This window comes from Fusarium keratoplasticum, chromosome 8 (assembly GCF_025433545.1).
Source record: "Fusarium keratoplasticum isolate Fu6.1 chromosome 8, whole genome shotgun sequence".
Classification (NCBI taxonomy): Eukaryota; Fungi; Ascomycota; class Sordariomycetes; order Hypocreales; family Nectriaceae; genus Fusarium; species Fusarium keratoplasticum.
The window spans coordinates 2,730,674-2,750,796 of NC_070536.1; the positions used below are offsets into that span (position 1 = coordinate 2,730,674).

General features: G+C 54.7%; 5 protein-coding genes across 5 annotated transcripts; 2 read left to right on the top strand and 3 right to left on the bottom strand.

Annotated features, from left to right (window-relative positions):
• Positions 1 to 265: 265 nt before the first annotated feature.
• NCS57_01065100 (uncharacterized protein) lies at positions 266 to 3,129 on the bottom strand (the record flags this gene model as incomplete). The annotated part of the gene is made up of 3 exons (XM_053060392.1): positions 266 to 631; positions 685 to 2,917; positions 3,041 to 3,129. The coding sequence occupies 3 exons, from the start codon at positions 3,127 to 3,129 to the stop codon at positions 266 to 268; spliced, it is 2,688 nt and encodes an 895-aa protein (XP_052910786.1).
• Positions 3,130 to 5,985: 2,856 nt separating this feature from the next.
• Positions 5,986 to 7,197, top strand: NCS57_01065200 (Utp12 domain-containing protein; the record flags this gene model as incomplete). The annotated part of the gene is made up of 1 exon (XM_053060393.1): positions 5,986 to 7,197. The coding sequence occupies one exon, from the start codon at positions 5,986 to 5,988 to the stop codon at positions 7,195 to 7,197; it is 1,212 nt and encodes a 403-aa protein (XP_052910787.1).
• A 1,200-nt stretch (positions 7,198 to 8,397) lies between these two features.
• NCS57_01065300 (uncharacterized protein) lies at positions 8,398 to 8,991 on the top strand (the record flags this gene model as incomplete). Its single annotated transcript, XM_053060394.1, has 1 exon — positions 8,398 to 8,991. The coding sequence occupies one exon, from the start codon at positions 8,398 to 8,400 to the stop codon at positions 8,989 to 8,991; it is 594 nt and encodes a 197-aa protein (XP_052910788.1).
• A 747-nt stretch (positions 8,992 to 9,738) lies between these two features.
• On the bottom strand, positions 9,739 to 14,049 carry NCS57_01065400 (uncharacterized protein; the record flags this gene model as incomplete). The annotated part of the gene is made up of 1 exon (XM_053060395.1): positions 9,739 to 14,049. One exon carries the CDS (start codon positions 14,047 to 14,049, stop codon positions 9,739 to 9,741), a length of 4,311 nt encoding a protein of 1,436 aa, XP_052910789.1.
• A 3,426-nt stretch (positions 14,050 to 17,475) lies between these two features.
• Positions 17,476 to 19,229, bottom strand: NCS57_01065500 (MFS domain-containing protein; the record flags this gene model as incomplete). Its single annotated transcript, XM_053060396.1, has 2 exons — positions 17,476 to 19,029; positions 19,083 to 19,229. 2 exons carry the CDS (start codon positions 19,227 to 19,229, stop codon positions 17,476 to 17,478), a joined length of 1,701 nt encoding a protein of 566 aa, XP_052910790.1.
• Between the last annotated feature and the right edge of the window lie 894 nt (positions 19,230 to 20,123).

Genomic DNA, 20,123 nt, shown 5'->3' on the forward strand with positions numbered 1-20,123 from the left:
CAAAACTATTAAGGCCAGCATGCTACCAGGTCCCTCTTGGTCTCGAAGCGCATGCCTTCAACTGGGCTGCCTCCTGCTGAGGCGGCATGCTCAAGCATGTGCAGAGCACGCACTCAGTCTGTTGACTGTGAGCAACCAAGGGCACGTCGAATAGCCATGTGGCTGGGTATAATTGGCGAACCACCTCCTCGTTCGGCTCGGCAACCGACTTTCAACAGTCATACAAGTTTCATCATACAATCCATCCATGAGCCCAACGTCGCCTTTACTCCTCCTCCGAATCCGACTCATCACTGGACTCGGCGGTGGGAGTGGGTGCCTGCAGCACGGGCTGGGACTCAGACGGCTCTTGACCTGGCCTATATAGGTCTCGGAGTCCCCGAAGCTGCGCGATGCGCTCCTCTTGTTCACGGGCACTCATGGGCTTGTTCTTCTTGGGCTTGGCCGATGTCGACGACGACTTGGACGGCTTGGGCGCAGGCGCTCGCGTAGTCTCTGGCGAGGATACTGCGGCCGCGCTCGAGTCCTTTCCGAACCCAGGCAACACCTTCTTGCAGAGCTCCCACAGCTTAAGTAGGGCATCGTTGCTAAGCTGGTCTATGTCAAGCTCCAGCTCACCATCATTGTTCTCCTGGAGCACATGTCAGTCACAAAAGAGCTACTCTGGAAACGGGAGTCACTTACGTTCTGACCCGTGTCGCGCTTGATAATGTCGATGGCGCGATCGAGATATGGGTACTCGAGATCGTTGATGGCGTTGGCAATGGTGTCCTTATCCGCCGCTGTCAGACTCTTCTTGGGCGCCGCCTTTTTGGTGCCTCCAGACTTCTTGGGATGCGCGGGGTGACTCGTGGGTTTACGCGAGGCAGAGCTGGCGGGCTTGGGCTTGCTCGGCTTGCTCGCCTTCTTGGCCGGCTTGTCATGCTTCTGCCGGTAGTCGCTGAGGTTCTGCTTCGCTTTGAGGAGAGCCTCCTGGATCATGCTCAGGATACCTTGCTGCACAGTGATGAGGCTCTGATTGGGCGAATCACCAGCAAACAGATCCGTGAGCTTTTCGCTTTCTTCACGCAGCTTGGCTTCCAACTCGCGCACTTCCTTGGACGGATCAACGCCTGGGTTGGCAGTAGCCTCCTCGCCCTCGGCGTCGAACTCTTCCTCCTCCTCGTCGCTCGCATGGGAGGCTGCAGGAGGAGCGTTGGCCTTGGCATGCTTGGCCAACCACGAGTCCTTTGTCTTCATCAGGGATTTGTAGTGGGCTTCAAGCTGCGACGCCAGATACGACACCGGGTTGCCCTGATTCACGTCTCCGTTGAAGGCATAGCAGTTTTGGAATATCAATGCGATATTCTTGTCGAATTCTTTTAGGCTGGTGATTTCACCATTTGCCAGCATGCGCGACACTTTGCTAAGATCCATGGGCTTCTTGATGATGGAGTAGTAGTGGGGGATGTTGAGACCTTCCGCATCGACAGCGTCCATGAACCACGAGTTGAGGTTCTTGTTCTTGGGGTGCATCAGGTCGGCCAGAACCTCCTCAGAGAACTGAAGCTCGGGCTTGAGCTTCTTACGAGAAGGCTTGGTGGAGTAGTCAATATCCTTCGGCTTCGGGGCACGTACAGTCCGCTTGGGCCGATCTCCATCGGTGGCGTTGGAGGCACGACGCACTTGAGCAGCATTGTCTGGAGCCGCGGGAGCTGGTCTCGGGGCAGGGCTCCCCACGGTAGGGCTCGCGCTGGGTCCAGCAGACTGCTTACGAATGACCGGATCCCCGTGTGCGACGGTGCGTGGTCCGCGAGGAATCTTCTGCTTTGGCGCCGGCTTGGGTTTGGCTGGCTCCTCCTGGGGGATGTGGACAATGTCTTCCCAGACACCTCGGATGGCATTAAAGGCAGCACTGGTGACTTCATGCAATTCGCCATTGAAGTCTCGAGTGTTGTTGTACATGAGGAGCAGATCGGCCTGGAAATCCCCAACCGTGGTATATACACCGTTGACATCCCGCAGTGTTCGGTCAATCTCGGACAAATCGGTGGGCTTCTCGATCTTAGCGAGATAGCTTTGCGCCAGTGAAGGCCATAGTTTTGGGACCGAATCCCTGAAGTGACCGCCAGATTTGGTCTTCTTCACACGTCCAAGCACCTTGCGGAACTCACGACGTTGGAACGGGGTGAGGGTTTGGCGTATCAACTCCTTGTCATTCCATCGGTTGAGCGAGGCGAACGGAGACTCTGTCTGCTGGGAGGCAGACTCGGCAGGCGCTGTCTCAGCCTTGGGGGCGCTGGTGGATGGTGCAGGTTCCTCCGAGTTGGGCTCTGTCTTGGCTCGCTTGGGCGCAGGCTCATCCGTGATGTCGTCCTCGCGTTCACGAGCAACCTTGACGGCACTAGGCGCATCCTCCATGGCGACCTCGATGGAAGGCTTGGGGGCAGTGGGTTCGGATTCGATGGCAAGCTGAGATAGGCTGGCGGGCTGCAAGTCAACTTCGGATGTGGGGAGTGCGGTGTCGTTGGAGGAGGGTGGTGTCTTGTCGGTTCCGTTGACCTTTTCAGCAGGGCCAGAAGGCTTCTCCGACATTTCGACGTCCTTGGATTCCTTCTCGGGGGCAGGCTTATCGTCCTGAGACTTGTCCTGCGCGGGTGCGGCATCCGTCATATCCACATCTTCTGAAGCAGAAGCTGATGGCTTGGGTTTGTCGTTTGATTGCTCCGACTGACTCTCACCTGCAGGCTTATCCCCGTTTGCGCCCTCGCCATCCTTGCCCGATGGTGAGTCTGTGGATGGCTTTCTTTGATTCTCGGCATCTCCCATCTCAACATCCTTAGTGACGCCGTTTGACGTAGGGTGATCGTCCGACTTTTCATTTCCATTAACTGTCGGGGGCTCAGATGTGCCCTTGGACTCATCGGGTGTCGCATGACTGATGAAACAAAGGTCAGCTACCGCTGAAAGATGCATAGGTGTGCGCGCGCATGATGGATCGCGTCGCAAAACGGAGAGCAAGGCCATCGTAGCAGCGCGCACAGGAGTAGGGGTGACTTACCCATTAACTTCAGACTTCTGCTCCTTTTCCGACGTCGAATCGTGCGATTTGGTGTCCGGCGCAGGAGCGTCGGGCGTCGGCGAAGCCATACTGGCCGTTTGCGGTGAGCGCGTCAAAATAGGGGATGCTCAGTCAAATCGTCGCGACATGAAGAGGTCAAAGACCGATGCGCTTGCGGCGGATGCAGTTGGTGAAGCGATCGATGTGCGATGCGACAAATGCGATGCGATGCGATGCGCGCGATGGAGTTGGTAGGTGTGGAGCCTTGGGAATGGAGGCGCGTCGCGCGACCGAGAATGTGTGAAGGCGGGGGGGGCGCTGTTTTATATGCGCGGTCTCGAATTGTGTGGCGCAGAGGCGAGAGGTAGCGCAACGTAGATGGCGACGGAATGAGGTTCCAAGGCCGAGATGGTAACTCCGGATACGCGCAGGTGACAACGCGATTGAGGTAGGTCAGGAAGAAAAGAGGAGAGAGTTGGGGCAAATGACGCCGACGACCAAAAGCAAGCTTGTAATGGCGGGGAGGGGAGTGTTGGCGCAAGCGGGAAAGAGTATGAACAAGAAGAGAAGAAGAAAAGGAAGAAGTGGATAAAAAAAATAATCAAAGAGAAAAAACAGTTTAAGCGATGCAAGGAACAAAACAAAACAAGCCGTGCCCCGTGATCGTAAACTTATTATTGATTATCTGGAGTGCAGTTGGGAAGGTGTTGCTGGACGTAGACGTAGACGTAGACGTAGACGTAGACGTCGAGGCGAGGGCTTCGAGAACAATAAGAACCTGAGGGGAGCTCTTATCGTGATCGGGCGCGGAAGGTGCTTTTTGTGCTTCGCCGCAAAGAAGAAGGTGGTAAGTGGTTGCGGCGCTGGGTTGCCAAGATTGAACGCCAGAGAGCTTCTGTGAGTGGCTAGACTTTTAGGCGCAGGATGCGGCGACGGTCTTGCTTGCCGGGAAGGTACCTCCTCTTGAACCTCGTTTTTTTTTTTTTGCTGCTTCCTAGCAGGCCCGGAGGGTGGAGGGGAGGGGGGAGGGGGGGTTGAATATAGGGCCTGGAGGGAAAAGCGCGTGCACGTCAGTGAATTTTGCCCGGTCGGAGGCGCGGTGGTATTTATGAGAGAAGAAGGCAAACTCCGCTGAGCCGTTTGACTTGTTTCTACCGGGGCGCAGAGGTGACCAGGGGGGGTAGGAGGAGAGGAAGAGAGGGAAAAATTTAGTTGGCCGAGCTTTTTGTAGTTGAAAGGGGAATGGGAAGAGAAAAAAAAGTGGACGCACGGACCAGGCTGGCCCATTCTCTCTTCTGCTGTTGCGCTTGCTCTTGTTGCACCGGGTTGGGACTGGTGGCTGGGGTGAATAGTGGCTTGAACCGGCAAGGGGTGACAAGGGTGCACGCACGGCAAAGCGAGGATGGGAGATGGCGATGCAAATGCATTTGTGTCTGTATGAGTTTGAAAATGCACATCAACTTCTCTTTTTTTGCTAGATAAGATACTCTCCCCTCTGCTGTCGAACCGTTTGATTGTTGCCTCACGGCGGCTTACAGCGCCATGTGGCTGGTGGAAGTCCCCTCGTGTGATTGGGCCTCGGAAGGTCAACCACGGGAGTCCCATTTCACGGCCCTCAAACGCCCTCCGTTTCCCGAGTCCGTCGTCTTACAAGACCTATCCGTCTTCCGTCCAGCCAACATGAGACGCATCAGCTCGGGAAAGAGTCTGTACGTGTTGAAAGGTGAACAGGCGAGAGCAAGGATACTCTTTTGCATGATAAAAGAGAAATTTAGAAGAAGGAAAAGTCATGAACTTGGTTTGGTTGATGAACCCAGCGCAGGCAACCCATTTAACTTTGGCGTCGCACCCAAGTCACGCAGCGCGTCGCGACGCGTGCGATGCCATGAAAAAGGCTGGCATGTTAACTAACGCGTATACCCTCATGACGGTGTCTAACCATCTAACGAGGTCGACCCGACGCATCATGGACCGGGGCCCGAGCCCGACAACGGATCCACCTCATCTCGAGTGGCCAAGGCAGGGGAGAGGTCAGGTGACTGTGCACACCCGTCTCCGGTAAACGAAGGAGGGGAGGGCTTTGCAAGCACACACACACACACACACACACACATATGCACACACACTTTCGGGTTTCTCGTCTGCTCGTGATACCACCCAACTGTCCAGCTTCTCGGGAACGTTGTTTGTTTGAGAAGAAGAGGTGGCTTTCCTTTCCTGCCCCCCCCTGAGGGTAGCCAGTCCACAGATTGCGTCGTGGTCCATCTTCGACGGCACCAGCAATGTAAAATGTGGTCGATGCAACCAATCACCATGAGGACAGGTGTCCACTTGGGTTCCAAGTCCTCCAATGGCGGCCCATCTCATTTAGAGCTTGCGGCAAAGCCAATCACTGTTATTAAATGGCCTCTTCCAGCTGCAAGGCGAGGCCACATTGGGCTCTCCTGCCAATCAGATGCGGTGAGCGCACAACCATGGTCGCCCGGTTGCCGAAGGCTGCCAGCAGCCTTTCCCGGCCGAATGTCGCCCTCTGTGCGACTGTTGGATGAGTCACGGTGTGCGGGAGACACGTGAGACACACTTGGTTTCTTATCATCAGGTGACCTTTGACGACACTCTTATCTGTCGCTTATGTCATCCAGAATTTGTGCGGTGTGGGGGCATCCATCAAGTCGCCAAGGCTCGAGACCAAAAAAAAAGTTCACACGCTTGGATCGAGCGACGGGCCTCGTGAAATTTTGCAACCACTCGGCGCTGATAACGCTGAAGATATCACGACAATTTGTTTGCGACCGATTGATACCTTCCGAGAAGGAGCAGTCGCCGAGTATCCATATACTTGAAGAAAAGAGATTCTTTGACTGGCCAGTCGTCATTGAACATCGACAATCCCTGCACGCGACTTGCTACACTTCTGCGACGCTTCAACAACCTCTCGCATCGCCATGTCTACAAAGCGCAAAGCTTCGGCCAAGGTGGCCGCTCCCGTCGTGCGATCCGGCGCCCGAGTCCCCAACAAGGTCACCATCGATGAGTCAAAGGCCTCCATCGCCGGCCCCGAAGCCCTCCAGAGCTCCCAAGTCGAGACGATTGAGATCTCCTCCGACGCCGACAGCGACGAAGACCTCTCGGATGCCGAGGTTCCCCAGCAGCAGGAGGAGGAGGAAGAGGAGCAGCAGCAGACCACCAAGGACTTGACCGCGCGCCTAAAAGCCGCCAAGCAGAAGCCCAATGGCGAAGAGGAAATCGCAGACTCTGACGCCGAGCCTACATCGCCTTCATTTGGCGAGCTCCTCCGTGCCGAAAACGAGATCATCGATGTTCCCTCGCTGCTGCACCCCTCGGGTGGTGCTGTCACCCAGCAGCCCACGCGCAGCGCTCTTCCCGTACCTTCTCACCAGTCCCTCACCACTGTCCTTTCGCAGGCTCTCCGCACCGACGACACCGATCTCCTCGAGTCCTGCCTGCACACCACCGACCTCAGCACCATCCGCAACACTATCGAGCGACTCGACAGCTCTCTTGCTGGCATTCTCCTCGGCAAGCTGGCCTCCCGCCTGCACCGCCGTCCTGGCCGCGCCGGCAACCTGATGACGTGGGTTCAGTGGACCCTCGTCGCACACGGCGGTGCCCTGGCCTCGCAGCCCAAGACCATTCACAACCTGGCCGGTCTGCAAAAGGTGCTGGCTGAGCGCGCAAAGGGTCTCTCCAGCCTTCTCGCCCTCAAGGGCAAGCTCGACATGCTCGAGGGTCAGATGGATCTGCGCCGCAAGATGTCTCGATCCGCCGGTCTTCACACTGGTGGTGACTCTGACTCTGACTCGGATGATGAGGACGTTATCTGGGTTGAGGGTGAGGATGATGCTGCTCGCACTCCCGCCCGGCGGCGTGGTCTTGATGGGGAGTTTGACGACTCGGATGATGATCTTGATGTTCCCGTGACTAATGGTTTCATCGGCGACTCTGATGATGAAGAGGAGGAATCTGCTGGTGAGGAGGGTGATAGTGATGCTGAGGAGTCTCTCGATGAGGACGAGGTCAACCATGACGATGTGGACGAGTCAATGGGTGAGGATGAGGAGAGCGACGCCGAAGCCGCAGCCGCACCGCCGTCCAAGGTTCAGAAGACGGCAGGAGGTTTTGGCAAGCGAAGATGAAAAAGAAAAAGCATGTACAGCAAAATGAAAGGGGCTTTCTTTTTATCTTGGCGTTGGTCTTTTCTAGATTTTTAGGCATTGGGGAGGAATTTATATAGCCTTGAGAGATAGAGGCGGGTAGCAAAGGGGGTTTGTTGTAATCTGCCTCGACGTGTAATAGGCTACCACTTGCATGTTCCATGTTCTCTGCCAGTGACTGATTGTTGACCTGTGTTGATTACATTGGTGTGAAGAGATGGAAAGACTGTTTTGTATCCTACGAGCTATCCTGAGCCACCGAAGGGCCATGACTAGAGGCATAAGCTAATTATATTTCATCATCTAGGATATCTTATCCAGTAACAAGCTGTTACCATATACAGAAGCTTGGTATACGACCATGATAGAGAATGACAATACGCTTGGGCGAGCTTTAGAGCGAAGGGATATGGGACACTCCCAATCTCTGCTCTCTTACAACTGTAAACGTCAAGTTACTATTTTCTACCGGCGTGCTCGCATTAACAAAAGGTTTCGAGTAGGAACGTTAAAAATGCACTCTTATTAGTGAGATACTGTTGTAGTCTTGTTTTTAAACCTGATTGGAGGGCCTTCTTGACAGAGCCAGTTTTGGCCCTCTTGTGCCGACTTGCACTCGACCATCACATTATGATCACAACGTCATTCTGCTAAACAACCCTCACAAGCTTACTATTTCATGGCAGTAGAGAGCCTTGGTTGCTCAGGTTTAACTCCTGCTGTACATAGTCTGCAAAAAAATTAAAATAAATCTTGAAATGTATCATCCATGGCTTCCTCTGGATTCCTAGGTATTCTTCACACCTGATCATATCCCGATACTTTTTAACTTTCAAGTACCTTGCTTTTTCTGCTCCTTGTAACTCTGAATGTTGTTGACTTGTTGCCTGGCTGCAAGTAAAAAAAGTTATATTACCTCTTTGGGAAGCGTTTATCCAACAAGGTGAATAACTGTTGTTCGTTTTTGCTTCGTTTTGGCATATTTCTTGAATGTGAGGTTCAAGTTTATATTTCCGTTTTGGGTGAAATCTTTGAACATAAAATCAGTCCTCTTCCTATTCCTTCTCTGCTTGGCTTTCATCTTTTCATCTCAATCACAACCCCAACACACCTCAACTCCAACTTTCTTGCTCATTCACATTCACAATCACAATCACAATCATCCTCATCACAATCAACAAGATGGAGACATCCGGAGATAAAAGCACGATGGAATCCACAATCCATCAATTCTCGGACTTGAATCTGTCCAACAAGCCATCATCCCGCCTCGCCCCGTCAACTCGTACCCTCCCCCGAACCACCCTCAAAAGAATCCCCAAGTCCATCGGCAAGAGCACCATCAAAGCCGACAAGTCATACCTCGCCTTGTTGGAGGATGGCCGTCCGAGACGTGACCGCAAGAGGAACGAAGGGCGGCGCTCCAAGTGGTGGTCTAACCGCGAGAAGGCCTTGATGCAGCATCCCAGGGGTTTCGCTGAACACAGCGGCCTCGCAACCAAGATGATATCGTACTGCAAGGCTATAAAGGAGGCGGATGAGAACGAGGGAGAGGTCGACTCCCTCCCTGCTCACACAACCGATACGGCTGGGATGGATGACGACCCGAGTTGGGACGACCCGGCGCTGCATCCTGACCTAGTACGTGAGTTCCGTGGGACGAAGGCTTGGAAGTTCTTTAGTGAGGCACTCGCTCGATTCCGCCTTGGAGAAGATCTGTCGTCGCAATTTGCATCACTCGACCTGGCTGGAGAGGCATTGCAGAGTGCGACTTGAGATGACGAGGATGGCCCCCCTTTACAACACGCTCCCCCTAGCCTGCCCTTCGGCAAGACACACTACCTTGATAGTAAGTTGGCAGAATCCGTGAGGCGTCCAGCAAAAACGACTGACCTTGATGTAGTGGTTGGTGTACTTGGGAAATTGGGACGATGAATCTGTTTGGTTGGAACATGTGCCCGGCTCTCATCTCTCTGCCAAAACAACATAAGGTCAGGACAAGTCTCCAGCTACCAATGGTAGATCTTGCGTCGACTGTCATTGAGAAGTCTCGTCACGCTGTGGATTAATCACGCCAGACAAGCAAGACTTGGGTTCATGTCATCAATCGTGTCCATGTTGATCTAGACAAGACACCACACACCTCCTCATGATAGAATACAAGACCCAAATTACAAAAAGGACCACAACTATTCGTTGCCAAGATTGCTTTATCCATGCAGCCCTTGTAGTTCCCAGCGCCATGCTATGCTAGGTGCCATGATTAAAAAGATTAAAAAGACGAACCCCCCGAAATCTTTGCTTCCTCTGGTGTAGCTCTCTATCCGAGATACCCAACACCCAACCCAATTCAATAGCAAGCGCTTTCGCTGCAATGTCCCCCCCCCCCCCCCCCCCCCCTTGTTTCTTCTTCGTCAATAGTACAGTGATGTGGTGAGTGAGTGCCTTCCTTGGCGCTACCACTCTAAATGTGTTGATACGTTGTGATAGATATTGGCGTCCAGAGTCGGCTCAGTGGTGAACTCAAGGGAGCACACTCTGGCGCCATTGCTCGATTCTGTTCATTGAACCGCCATTCATAGGCTGCATTCCCGGTTGCATCAAGCCTCCGCCGTACACGGCGCCGCCACCGCCATACGGGCTCAGATTGTTCATGCCAGCATAGCCGCCCATGTTGGGGTTGTTGTTCATCATACCCAGGTTGGTAGCGGAACCACCATATGGGCCTTGCTGCATCGGTGCCCCGTAAGAGCTAAACACAGCGCTTGTTCGGTGGTTGAGAGCCGGTTGGCTGAGAAGTTGCGTGTTGAGAGCTGGCGAGGACATGGCTGCTTGAGGGCCTTGACCGCCTGTGCCATCGTTAAAGGCACCGCCTCGGAAAGCACCATTGTGAGCATTGGTTGCACCACCACCGAGACTCTGTGGCATCTGCCGAGTCAAGGTCTGTGGCATTTGACTCCGATAGGCGGCCAACTTGGCCTCGCGTTCTCGTGCGAGTCGGTTCTCACGTTCCACGCGAGCTCGCTCTTGTTGCGCGAGAATCTCAGCCTCCCTCTTGGGGTGCGTGGCAAGAATATCTGATAGCTGATGCATTCTGCCGTTGATGCCCGGCACTTGACCTCCTCCAGGACCTCCGGCTCCGGGCCCTGCGTTCAGTTGGTTGAAGCTCATTTCACGCTCACGAGCCTCACGCTCAGCCTGCAAGCGACGACGACGCTGGCCGAGTGTCTCTTCTTCAGGTGGCTTTGCCTTCTCCTCTTCCTGCTTCTTCTTCTCTTCAGGATCCTCGAACTGGCTTAGCAGCTCCACGGAAAAGGCACCGCTGACAGGTCGAGCCTTGGGCAGAGGATTATCAGCTTCATCCTTGGCAGCAAGCCGGCGTTTCCGATCAGCAAGAGTCTCTCCCTCCAACTCATCATCGGGTTCGGTTGCCGGATGCTGTGCCGACTGTGGAGTCTGGGGGAGATAGTTCGCGCTCAGGTTGTTGGCACCGAGGTCGTTCATGCTAGGCTTGCGGATCATGACAGATCTGGGATCTTGTCCATGAAGACGAGCTCGGCGCTGGCTTAGAGGTTCGTTGTCCTCCATCTCGCGACGTTCCATCAAGCCTAGTGGTCGGTTGAGGTCCATGACGTTCTGGGCGCCTTGGTTCCTGGCCGCAATGATGGCCAAGGGCACATCCTCATCATCCGAGTCTTCGTCGACGGGGTTTCCATCGGCGTCTTCCCAAGCCAAGTTCACACGTTTATCCTTTCTGGCCTTTCGCTGAGTCTCGGCAACGGCGTCCATCTCCAGCAATGTTGCGTGCATGCCGCCGGGGAACGTTCGTTGGGTACGCTGCTTCTGCTGCTGCTTACGCAACTGAAGTTCAGCCAGAAGTGTCGTGGGAGGTCCATAGTAGGCCTCCTCTTCAGACTCCTCCCCTTCCTTGGCCGCCGCTTGTTCATCATCGGAGTGGCCTTCGTTGCGATCGTCCACACTGCGGGCCAGTGCCTCATTCTCAGTCGCATGTGTATCAGCGTTGACAGGACCAAGTCCAGAATCCGACTTGCTAGCTGGGTGGTCATCGTCGTCGCTCTCATGGCTGTGCCGCTTGAGCCACATGAAGGAGGATCGCTTCCTGGCATGCTTTTCGTGCTGCTTTTCGCCCGATTCAGGGCGGAGAACCGTCGATGCAGCGACCGACGCTCGCTTTCGTTCTTTTCCGTACACCTCCTGGCCAAGCTTGCCAGCTCGTTCGTGGTCGGTGAAAGCGTTGACTGGTGCGTTGGCAGATGCATCCAGGATGCTGTCGAGAGTGGCCATGGCGGATCCGTCCTTGACCTCGATATCTGGCTGTGCCGTCGGGGGCGAGTCAAAGTAGACACTGGCCCTCAGCTGCGGTGGCAGATTGGACATTCTGGACTTGCGCTTGTCAGGATCCATCTTAGACAATCGCCTGGGCCGTCTCAGTGGCTCGGCCTCAGCTTCGGGCGCTGTCTCAGGCTGGACTGCAGGCGCTTCATCTCGGTCCGAATGCACAGAGCGGATGGTCTGGGGTTCCTGATCTACATGCTGCAGCTGCTCTGTAGACAAAGCAGCAAACGACTCTCGGTGGCCTGCAAGGGGGTCAGGTAGCCAAGAGTCCCGAGTAGTGTCATGGTTATCCAAGACTTGGGAGCGTCGGTTGTCATCTAGCACACGGGATTGTCTGTTGCCCTCAAACATGGCACTCATCACTTGGGAACGTCGCTTGTTCCTCTCGGTTGCCTTGGGCTTGTTGGACAGCTTCGGAGGTAGGTTGAGCATGGCCGGCACTCGGGCCGGGTAGTAGAGCATCTGCTGACCAGTCTCAGGGTCCATGTAAGACTGCGGCCGAGCCATGCCAGCGGGTGGCATTTGTTTCTTGGGAGGAGACTCTGGCCCTTCAGGAGGGGCATAGGGGTCCTCTTGCTCCGGAACCCAGTGCACACCATCAAAATCACCGAACGCATCTTGACATTGCTGGAAAGTTGTGTCAGAGTGCGCACTTCCAGGCCGCTGAGGTTCTCGAGATTCTTCTTGATCAGAGAGAAGCCCCGTAGTAGCATCAGCAGGCTTCTTTTCGTTCTTATCATCCAAGAAGTCATCGTCTCCCATCATCTTATTGAAGACATCGGTGGCGGGCATATTGGCATCGCGAAGCTCGTCGGGCAGGAGAGAGTCGCTCTCCGAATTCTTAATGGGGGGCGATTTGTCCGCCATGTCGAGAACGTCCTGTGTCAGTGAAATGGGTTCGGACTCTGAAATCTCTGCAAGAGAGATCTTTGTAGATCGAACGCTTCTAACGGAAGCCTTTCCTGGGCCGTGGCGTGATAGGACAGAGTCGAGGTCAAAGTCTGGTCGACCGGCCGAGTTCTTGGATCCCGAGCGCAGACGGCCAGTAAGCGAGTGGTTCGGAGAGAGGACGTATCCGGCGGGAGAGTAGCCGCCGTAGCGAGCAGCGTTATTCGTCGAAACGATGGAGGATGCGATTGAGGGGTGTCGTCTGAGCTGTTCGACTGCCGAGCCGGGGGTGTAATCGTCGACAGAACCCGAAGCCTTGACGCTGGCGGCGAGGATGGACGAACGTCTAGAATCGGATCGCTTCAGTTCGGTGTGCAAATCACGGATTGCATCGTCGATGGAGCTTGTCATAGACAGTCGCACAGCAGTGGCCTCGAGCTGGGCGATGTTCCCGACGTAGGCCCCAGATCGGGCCTGGGAGGTGATGTCGGGAGTGGGATGTTTGAGATCGAGGGAGCCCGAGTCGGAGGTTGTGCGAACGATTGTCCTCGGGCGCGGCTGGACGAACTTTGTGGTGGGTTGGACGCTTCCAACTCGAAGAGGAGAAGGGGAGGATGTGTAGGAGGGAGAGGAAGCGTGGTCGTGAGTGTCGTGTGAGGAATGACCGTTGAGGTGGCCGTCTTGGTAGCCCGGTCGATGCCCAGGGGAAGCGGATTTGGTGCCAGTGGGTGAAGTGGATGCTGACATGTCCTGCGTGGCGCCCCGAGCAGCAGCAATAGAAGCAGCACTATCCATACAGTGGGCGCTCGCTGGTGCAGTTGCTATCCCTGATGCAGGGAGCGCTGGCGCCTGAGCTGGCACTGACCCTGTGGGCGCTGGAGCAGTCTCGTATCGCTGCTGATTTCTGTTCCAGAGGTCCATTCGATTCTGATGCGGGCCCCTGAGAGGCGAGATGCCGCTGGATGGGGCGCTGCTATTTTGGGCCGGCAAGCTGGTCGTATTAATTGTTGCTGGCGAAATGAGTTTTTGCTGTGATTGTCGTCGATGCTGATCCTGCAGTACTAGACTGTCGGTGTCCTGTCGATCTTGCTCTAGAGGACCCTGATTTGAGCCTCCATCGCGAGCACATTGGTTAGTCGATGGATTTGAATCAACTCGACGGGAAGCATTGACGGTATCATCAACGGCACGTGTCGTTTCGGCGTTTCCGTCACCCGCAGCAGAGACAGCAATCCCAAGATCTGCAGTGCGCTGGCTCTGACTGCTGGGGTCCAGGTCTCTAGCGGATGGCCCTGTTGGTAATTGGTCCGAGGACGCTGTGGGCTTGTCGCCACCTGCACTAGCAGCTCCAGCATCAGCGACCATGGTGCCAAAGCTGCTCATGTTGGACTTTTCCGTGTCCAGAAAGCATGAGTCGTCCAACATGCTGAGTGGTGTTGAATTCTGGTCGGCCAGCGACTGGAACGAGACCGGCTCGGGACTCGTGGTGAGAGGGGTTGAAAGGGGAGAAGAGAGGAGCACAGGGTCGACCTGGCCCTCATCCTTCTCGTGACCGCGGCTGGCGGGCTGTGACTGTGAGGGAGCAGTCATGATGGCTGCTTGTCGACCTGATGGGCAAAGCCGAGGCGATCCTGCGCCGAGTGGTCAAGGCAAGACAGGGGATGGCCGCCTCGGTGTCAGTTTAAATGTCTTGCGCTCAACGCAGACTCTGCTGGAGCTGTTCTGGATTCAGCTTGGTGGATAATCCAGACAAGGAAGTGGGTGCAAGGCAAAAGGGTAGGCTCCCCAGACCAAGAGCGCGACCTGGGTTGCCCATTCACAATTGGCGGGTGAGCTCGAGAAGGAATCGATATCGCGCTGAGAGGTGTGGTATCTCGAGGTCACGGGTCAACACCCCATGATATGACGGGCTGAAGTCGGTGTGTGCTTTGAGGTGTAGGGCGCTGCGGGCGTAGCAGCTTTGGTAGTTAGTTGATTGATAGCGGGAAGCCGGTGTCTCGCAGTGGCTGATGAAGGTCGTAGCGAGGTCCCGTGGTGCGCCTGGGTCGAGATAATGAAGTCGAGAACCTTGAAGTCAAGACTGCGCGATAGGGAAAAGAAGTAGAAGGAAAAAAGAAGTAGAGAAGAGATGGCTGGTTGAGGACAGCAGAGGCACGATGGTCCAAGTGTGCGGATGAAGCCTGGGTCCTTGCGCAACAGTCGACGGGAACAAGGCGGGAAGGATCTTGTTGCAAATCAACCGGGGACGCAGATGGAGGTTTTGAATGGCTGAAGACTAGAAAGACGACAGGTCAGGTCAGAGAAGAAGAAATGAAAACAACGCTCTGCCAGCGCAGACTGGACTGACAAAGACCCTGCTCGTGAGATGATATCGAGTGGCTGCCGCGCACAGAGCAAGGTATCCCGGCGTGTGTTTCGCTCAAAGGGCAGGATGATCCAGGTACACAAGCAGGTACGTGCGGAAAGGCCCGCAGAGATGAGATGAGACAGACTCAAATGGATCCGTCGAGGGGAAGGGAATCGGGGAAGAGGGAATTGGCAAGGAGGGTCCTAGCGACGAGTGCTCGTACAAGATGCACACACAACGTGGCCGGCAGGATAATGAGAATCAAACAGAGAGGTCGGCCCGTACCTGACGGCGCGCATTCGCAGGCGCAGTGCGACGACTGACGGATGGACAGACGAGACGAGAGAGCGATTCGCGCGGCGCTGCGGGCTCTTGAGCGGTCGAGATGGACGGATGTCGCACGGGCAATGCGACCCTCGGGTCGGACTAGATGCAAGGTCCCGGGAGGACAAGAGGCAAACGACGAAGCGGGGACGGGGGCGAGTATGAGAAGATGAGTTCCCGAGAGATGAATCCCGAGAGAAGGAAAAAATATCCCGAGAGGAGAAAAGGCGATGGATTGTCCGGGATCGTTGATCCAAAAGTTGGAGGGTCTTGCGAGTCGCGTAAAAAGTTGGAGCTTCCAAGTTGGTCCAGGTCGGGAGTCCAGGATGGCAGCGCTGGTTATAGTGGGACAAGAACGACAGTCTGTCTCTGCTGCTTCAATGGCCTTTTTGGTTGCTGAGAAGGACACTGTCGACTGGGAAAGTAAACAAAACAAAAAAAGGTTTTAAGGATAATTCAATTCGGAGCGATGCGCACTCAAAGCTTGGGTCCCCGGATGGATGCCACACTCTCTTTGTTAAGAGTGCTGTGTGGATGTGAGGTATCCATCCATCGCAAACTCTACGACTAAGTTGATGCGCCTGCACCTGAGGATGCAACTTATCCAAGCCAAATCTCTTCTGATGCCTTCTACTGGCCGAATTGCCCAACTCTATCGTCTCATCAAAAATCATCAACTGGAAGGTGTTGAGAGGCCTGCACGCCCAGAAAGTCAAGTCATTGACACCTTGAACACTTCACGAAGGCCGGGGTCTGGCTCCTCCACTTGCACTTCGATCGGTGCGACTCATCAGAGGCACTAGAAACGTCCCCTTCTCCACACCTTCGATCCTCTTCCCCAGTGACCAATGGCGCAAAAAAGAAAGGAAAATGAAGGGAAAGCAAATTTTTCTCTGCGGTCTTTTGTTTCGGATCGGAATGAGACTCTAAGTAAGTTAGTTATCTCTCTGGTCGGATATTCCCTCACCTTCTCTTCCGTAGGATGAGTACTGCATCTGTTATCTGCGCTGCGCTGCGACGCTACGCTACGTTCCCTCTATCCGTTATCTTGGTCGTCATTATCGTCATTGGGTCTGATCGCTGCTCCCCCGGATTTCTTGGCCCGCCACATGGCTGCTGCTCACCAGTCAACCCGTCGATTTCTTGCTCCAATGGATAGCAACGCGATAATCAACAAGCCGCCTCTTCTGAGCATAGTCACCGTCGCGGTCCCCTCGCCCTGAACTGGATACCCACCATCTCGTCATCTCAGCGTCTGCCCTGCTTTTTCCCTGGCGGCAGCTCGACGCCATCGCCGACGCCAGACCCAACGGAAAGGAAGCCCACTCGTGCATCGCCCAGAGACCCTGGCCATCTGCCTCGTGCGCGAATTCCCATAGGCTTGGTTGATGCTTTAGTGCTGTTCCCGACGGTCTCTACCCGCTCCGCTTTCTCCACGACAAAAGCCGGAGCTACTCCGTCTTCCGGTCCAGCACAGAGCGATGACGCTCGAGATCTGCATCCGGCAAGGTTTTGCGCTCTGTGCGACAGGTGGGATTGGTCCTTGGTGATGCAAGACAAGGCACAGCCGTCTTGGTTCGACAGAGAGTGAGCTGAGCGGCTTCTGTCAGCCGAGCCACAGCCTGCAATCCAACTTGGCAACGACTGCGATGGACCATGACTTGCTGGAGTTGAAAACGCTGGATCCAAGCGTCCTGTCTGACATTGACCGTTGACAAGGGCACTATGATCAGTCTCCATAAACACCCAACGGTCAAGCCCTGGTTCGCCGCCACCTCTGGGCAACGCAACAGCTTGAATCAACTCTTGACTCCTCCTCGCCTCATTTGCCAGCCACTGATGCACAAATCTCAAGTGGCGGCAGCCTCAAGACCACGTTTCCCATGCCAGGCCATGCCATTCCCGCAACCACCCTTGCTCGAGACAAGGGGGCTGTACATAATTTCATGCAGGGGCATTGCGGTCCCTTTCGTCGCAACTTTAATGTGCCAGACCTCAAAACCAAAACCGCCCCTTTTGCCTTTTGCGTTGGCCTCGGCGGATGGCCTTTTGGTGTAGCCGTGGCAGGGCTGTCCCTACGCTGCATCCGGCTTTTACCTCTCCAACATCCGGGACGCCGGATTCGTTTCTACCGCAATCCCTGTAGAAACACTTGAAGCTTCCATGACAAGGAACATTGGTGCTTCTCTCGGTATTATTGACCAGCCTCATCGATATCGGGGTCTTGTCTATCTGCTGCACATCCTTGGCTGGACCCTTCTTCCGAGATTCTCTTGTTATTCAGCCTCAGACTACCTATCGATTTTGCCTGGCAACTATTGACAGGGCCCCGTTACACCCAAGTGTCAGATCCATTCAGGGTATCTGTTCCCAGCCTTAGCATCGTCCTTATTACCGTCCCCGTCATTAAAACCCCTGCCCGGTCCATCTACCGACCCATTCTTGAACTGCCGAAATTCTCCTACTTCAAACATCTTGAGCTCATGCTTCCACTCCGGCTCCACCTCAGTCTCCGACTCTTCCGCCAGGCGTTCATCTCTCCTCGGCTGTTCGAGCTTCTGTCGCTCCTCCAACGTGAGATCGCTCTTTGCGGATCCAATCTTGAGGAATGGGAGGAACAGCAGGGGAACGGATGCCACGCCGAATGCCATCCAGAAGGCCACCTTGTAGCTCTGCCTGAGCCCAAGGTGAGCCGTCTGTCCCACCGCAATGTCCGCGATGCCAAGGAAGAAGCTGATGCCTAAGAAGAGGATACTGTTGATCAATGCCCCGGCCAATCCTTGCCTGTGGCTTGGCATATTGGTTGTCAGGAAGATATTGCTGACTGTAAAGGTTATGTCGATGCCCATAGTACAGCACACCATGGACGGAAACACCCATGCCCAATAGTTTGGATTCTCGGGCATAAGAGCGAACAGCAGCATACTCGTTGCATTGGCCAGACACGAGATGAACAGTAGAAGTCTGCCAGGAAGGAAATGCAGAGTGAATCCGCCCACGGTGCCGATGAGTAACCCACCGGTGAACAAAGGGATGTACCAGATGGCTGTCGTAAGCGGCGACTTGTGGAGCACCAGCTCTATGTAAAAGCTGGAGTAGAACAGGAAGATTCCGAAGGTGCCGAAACTCATGAACAACGCTGCAGTCAGGCGCTTCATGCACTTTGGTGCGAAGAGGTCAGCCGGCAGGAGAGGATGCCTGGCCTTGTGCGTCTCAACATACCATGCCACAACCAAGAGGATAACGCCGAGAACCAAGGTCACGATGATATGCGGAGTAGCCCAGCCATTCCGGGCGTGTGAGCTGTCGGTGAGTGCATAGACAATTAGAAGCAGCCCCGGCACAATTGTGGTGACTCCCCACCAGTCCATCGACATGTCGGTCCGCTTTCGGTTGTAGTCAAAGGGCACGGCGAGCAGCGAGATTACAGTGACGACTGCAAAGATGATGGTGCCGATCCAAAAGTACCACCGCCAGATCAAGAACTCCGCGGAAAGCCCTCCGATTAGGATGCCGAGGAAGAAGCCAAGCGGCGCAAAGGCTCCATATAGGGCGAATATGAGGTTCTTGCGTGGGCCGGGACGATAGATCTTGCCCATTAGCATTACGCCGCCTGGCAGGTATGCAGCTGGACCAAGGCCCTGCAAGGCACGGCAAAAGATGAGCATGATGTAGTTCTTGCTGAAGCCCGCAACGAGAGCCCAGATGAAGAACCACAGGAGCCCGCCGTTGAAGACGAGATATCCGCCGTACATATCGCCAAGACGTCCCATCGGGAGGAGCATAGCTCCTGTGACGAGGGAGAAGACGCTCGAAGGCCATGTCTGAGAGGCCTGGGGGATATCGAGCTCTTTGGCCAGAGGAGGGAGAATGACATGGAAGCCACTGACGAAGAATTCCTGGTGTCTGGTTAGAGTCTGATGGAAGCTCTGAGGGGTGATGTTGGACTTGCAGCTAATAGCATGGAACAGAAGACGGATATACCAAAGCCTAGCTCAGCCCAGATCGACTTGAACACATCCGGTCGTTGACGGCCGAGTTTCTCGACATCGACGGTAGACTCATGTTGACGGTTGATGCTCTCTTCGTCTGAGGCCATGGTCTCTCACAGAACAGAGGATCGAGTGTGGTGTTGAGATTGTCTATTCAAGGCTATGCCTGTCTGAGAACGAAGCTCGCAGCAGTTGAAGACACCGAAAGAGAGAGACTCGTCCATCCTTTGTACCCATCCCGCAACTCTCCCCGCCTCAGCTGCATCTTGGTCAATGCCCAAGCCAGGTCCTCAGGAACAAAGCCTCCCAGCAATGATTCCTGGCTTCCCCTCGCGAGGTGTGGATGGAATTGCCTCCTTTGGGTTAGCGAGGAGACGGGGCTGACAAACACAATAGTTAACGAAGCGCCTCTCGACTCGATTATGACGGCCGTTGGGCTGAGGGCTTAGTAAGGTTGTTGGTTGAACATGACGCCCTTGTGGGAAGGGGAGAGATTAAAATGACGACCGGGCAGCGAGGGAGATACGATTATGACGACCGGGTTGGAATCACTGCATGGTTATGATGACCGAGGGGGGATTGTAGGATAGTTATGACGACCGAAAGGGATGATTTGAGAGGGGGTGATTACCAATTGCTTTTGAGGAGAAACTCGGATTGATCAGCATTGAGGGTCGGTTGGAGAGTTGCACAGCGAAAGCAGATGAGTTACTCAGCTCTCTTTGGTCGCTATCGGTAGTGTTGATCTTGCTTTAGGGCAGCTCGAAACTGGCTTTGTAACCCAATCGACTCTGTCCACGCTGATTGAGCATCTCGCCAAGCTACTAGTTGCTTCCGGATCCTCTACTCAAAGCTTGGATCACTTGACCGGAAGTCTTGCTGCAGCTGAAAGTCCATTGCCAAGGTAATAAGGTCTTGTCGACGTTCGGAGAAGTTGAAGTTGTTGTAGTCACACTCAGTTGCCGTCGAGGGTGTAGGGTGGCTGAAGCATAAGGATCTCG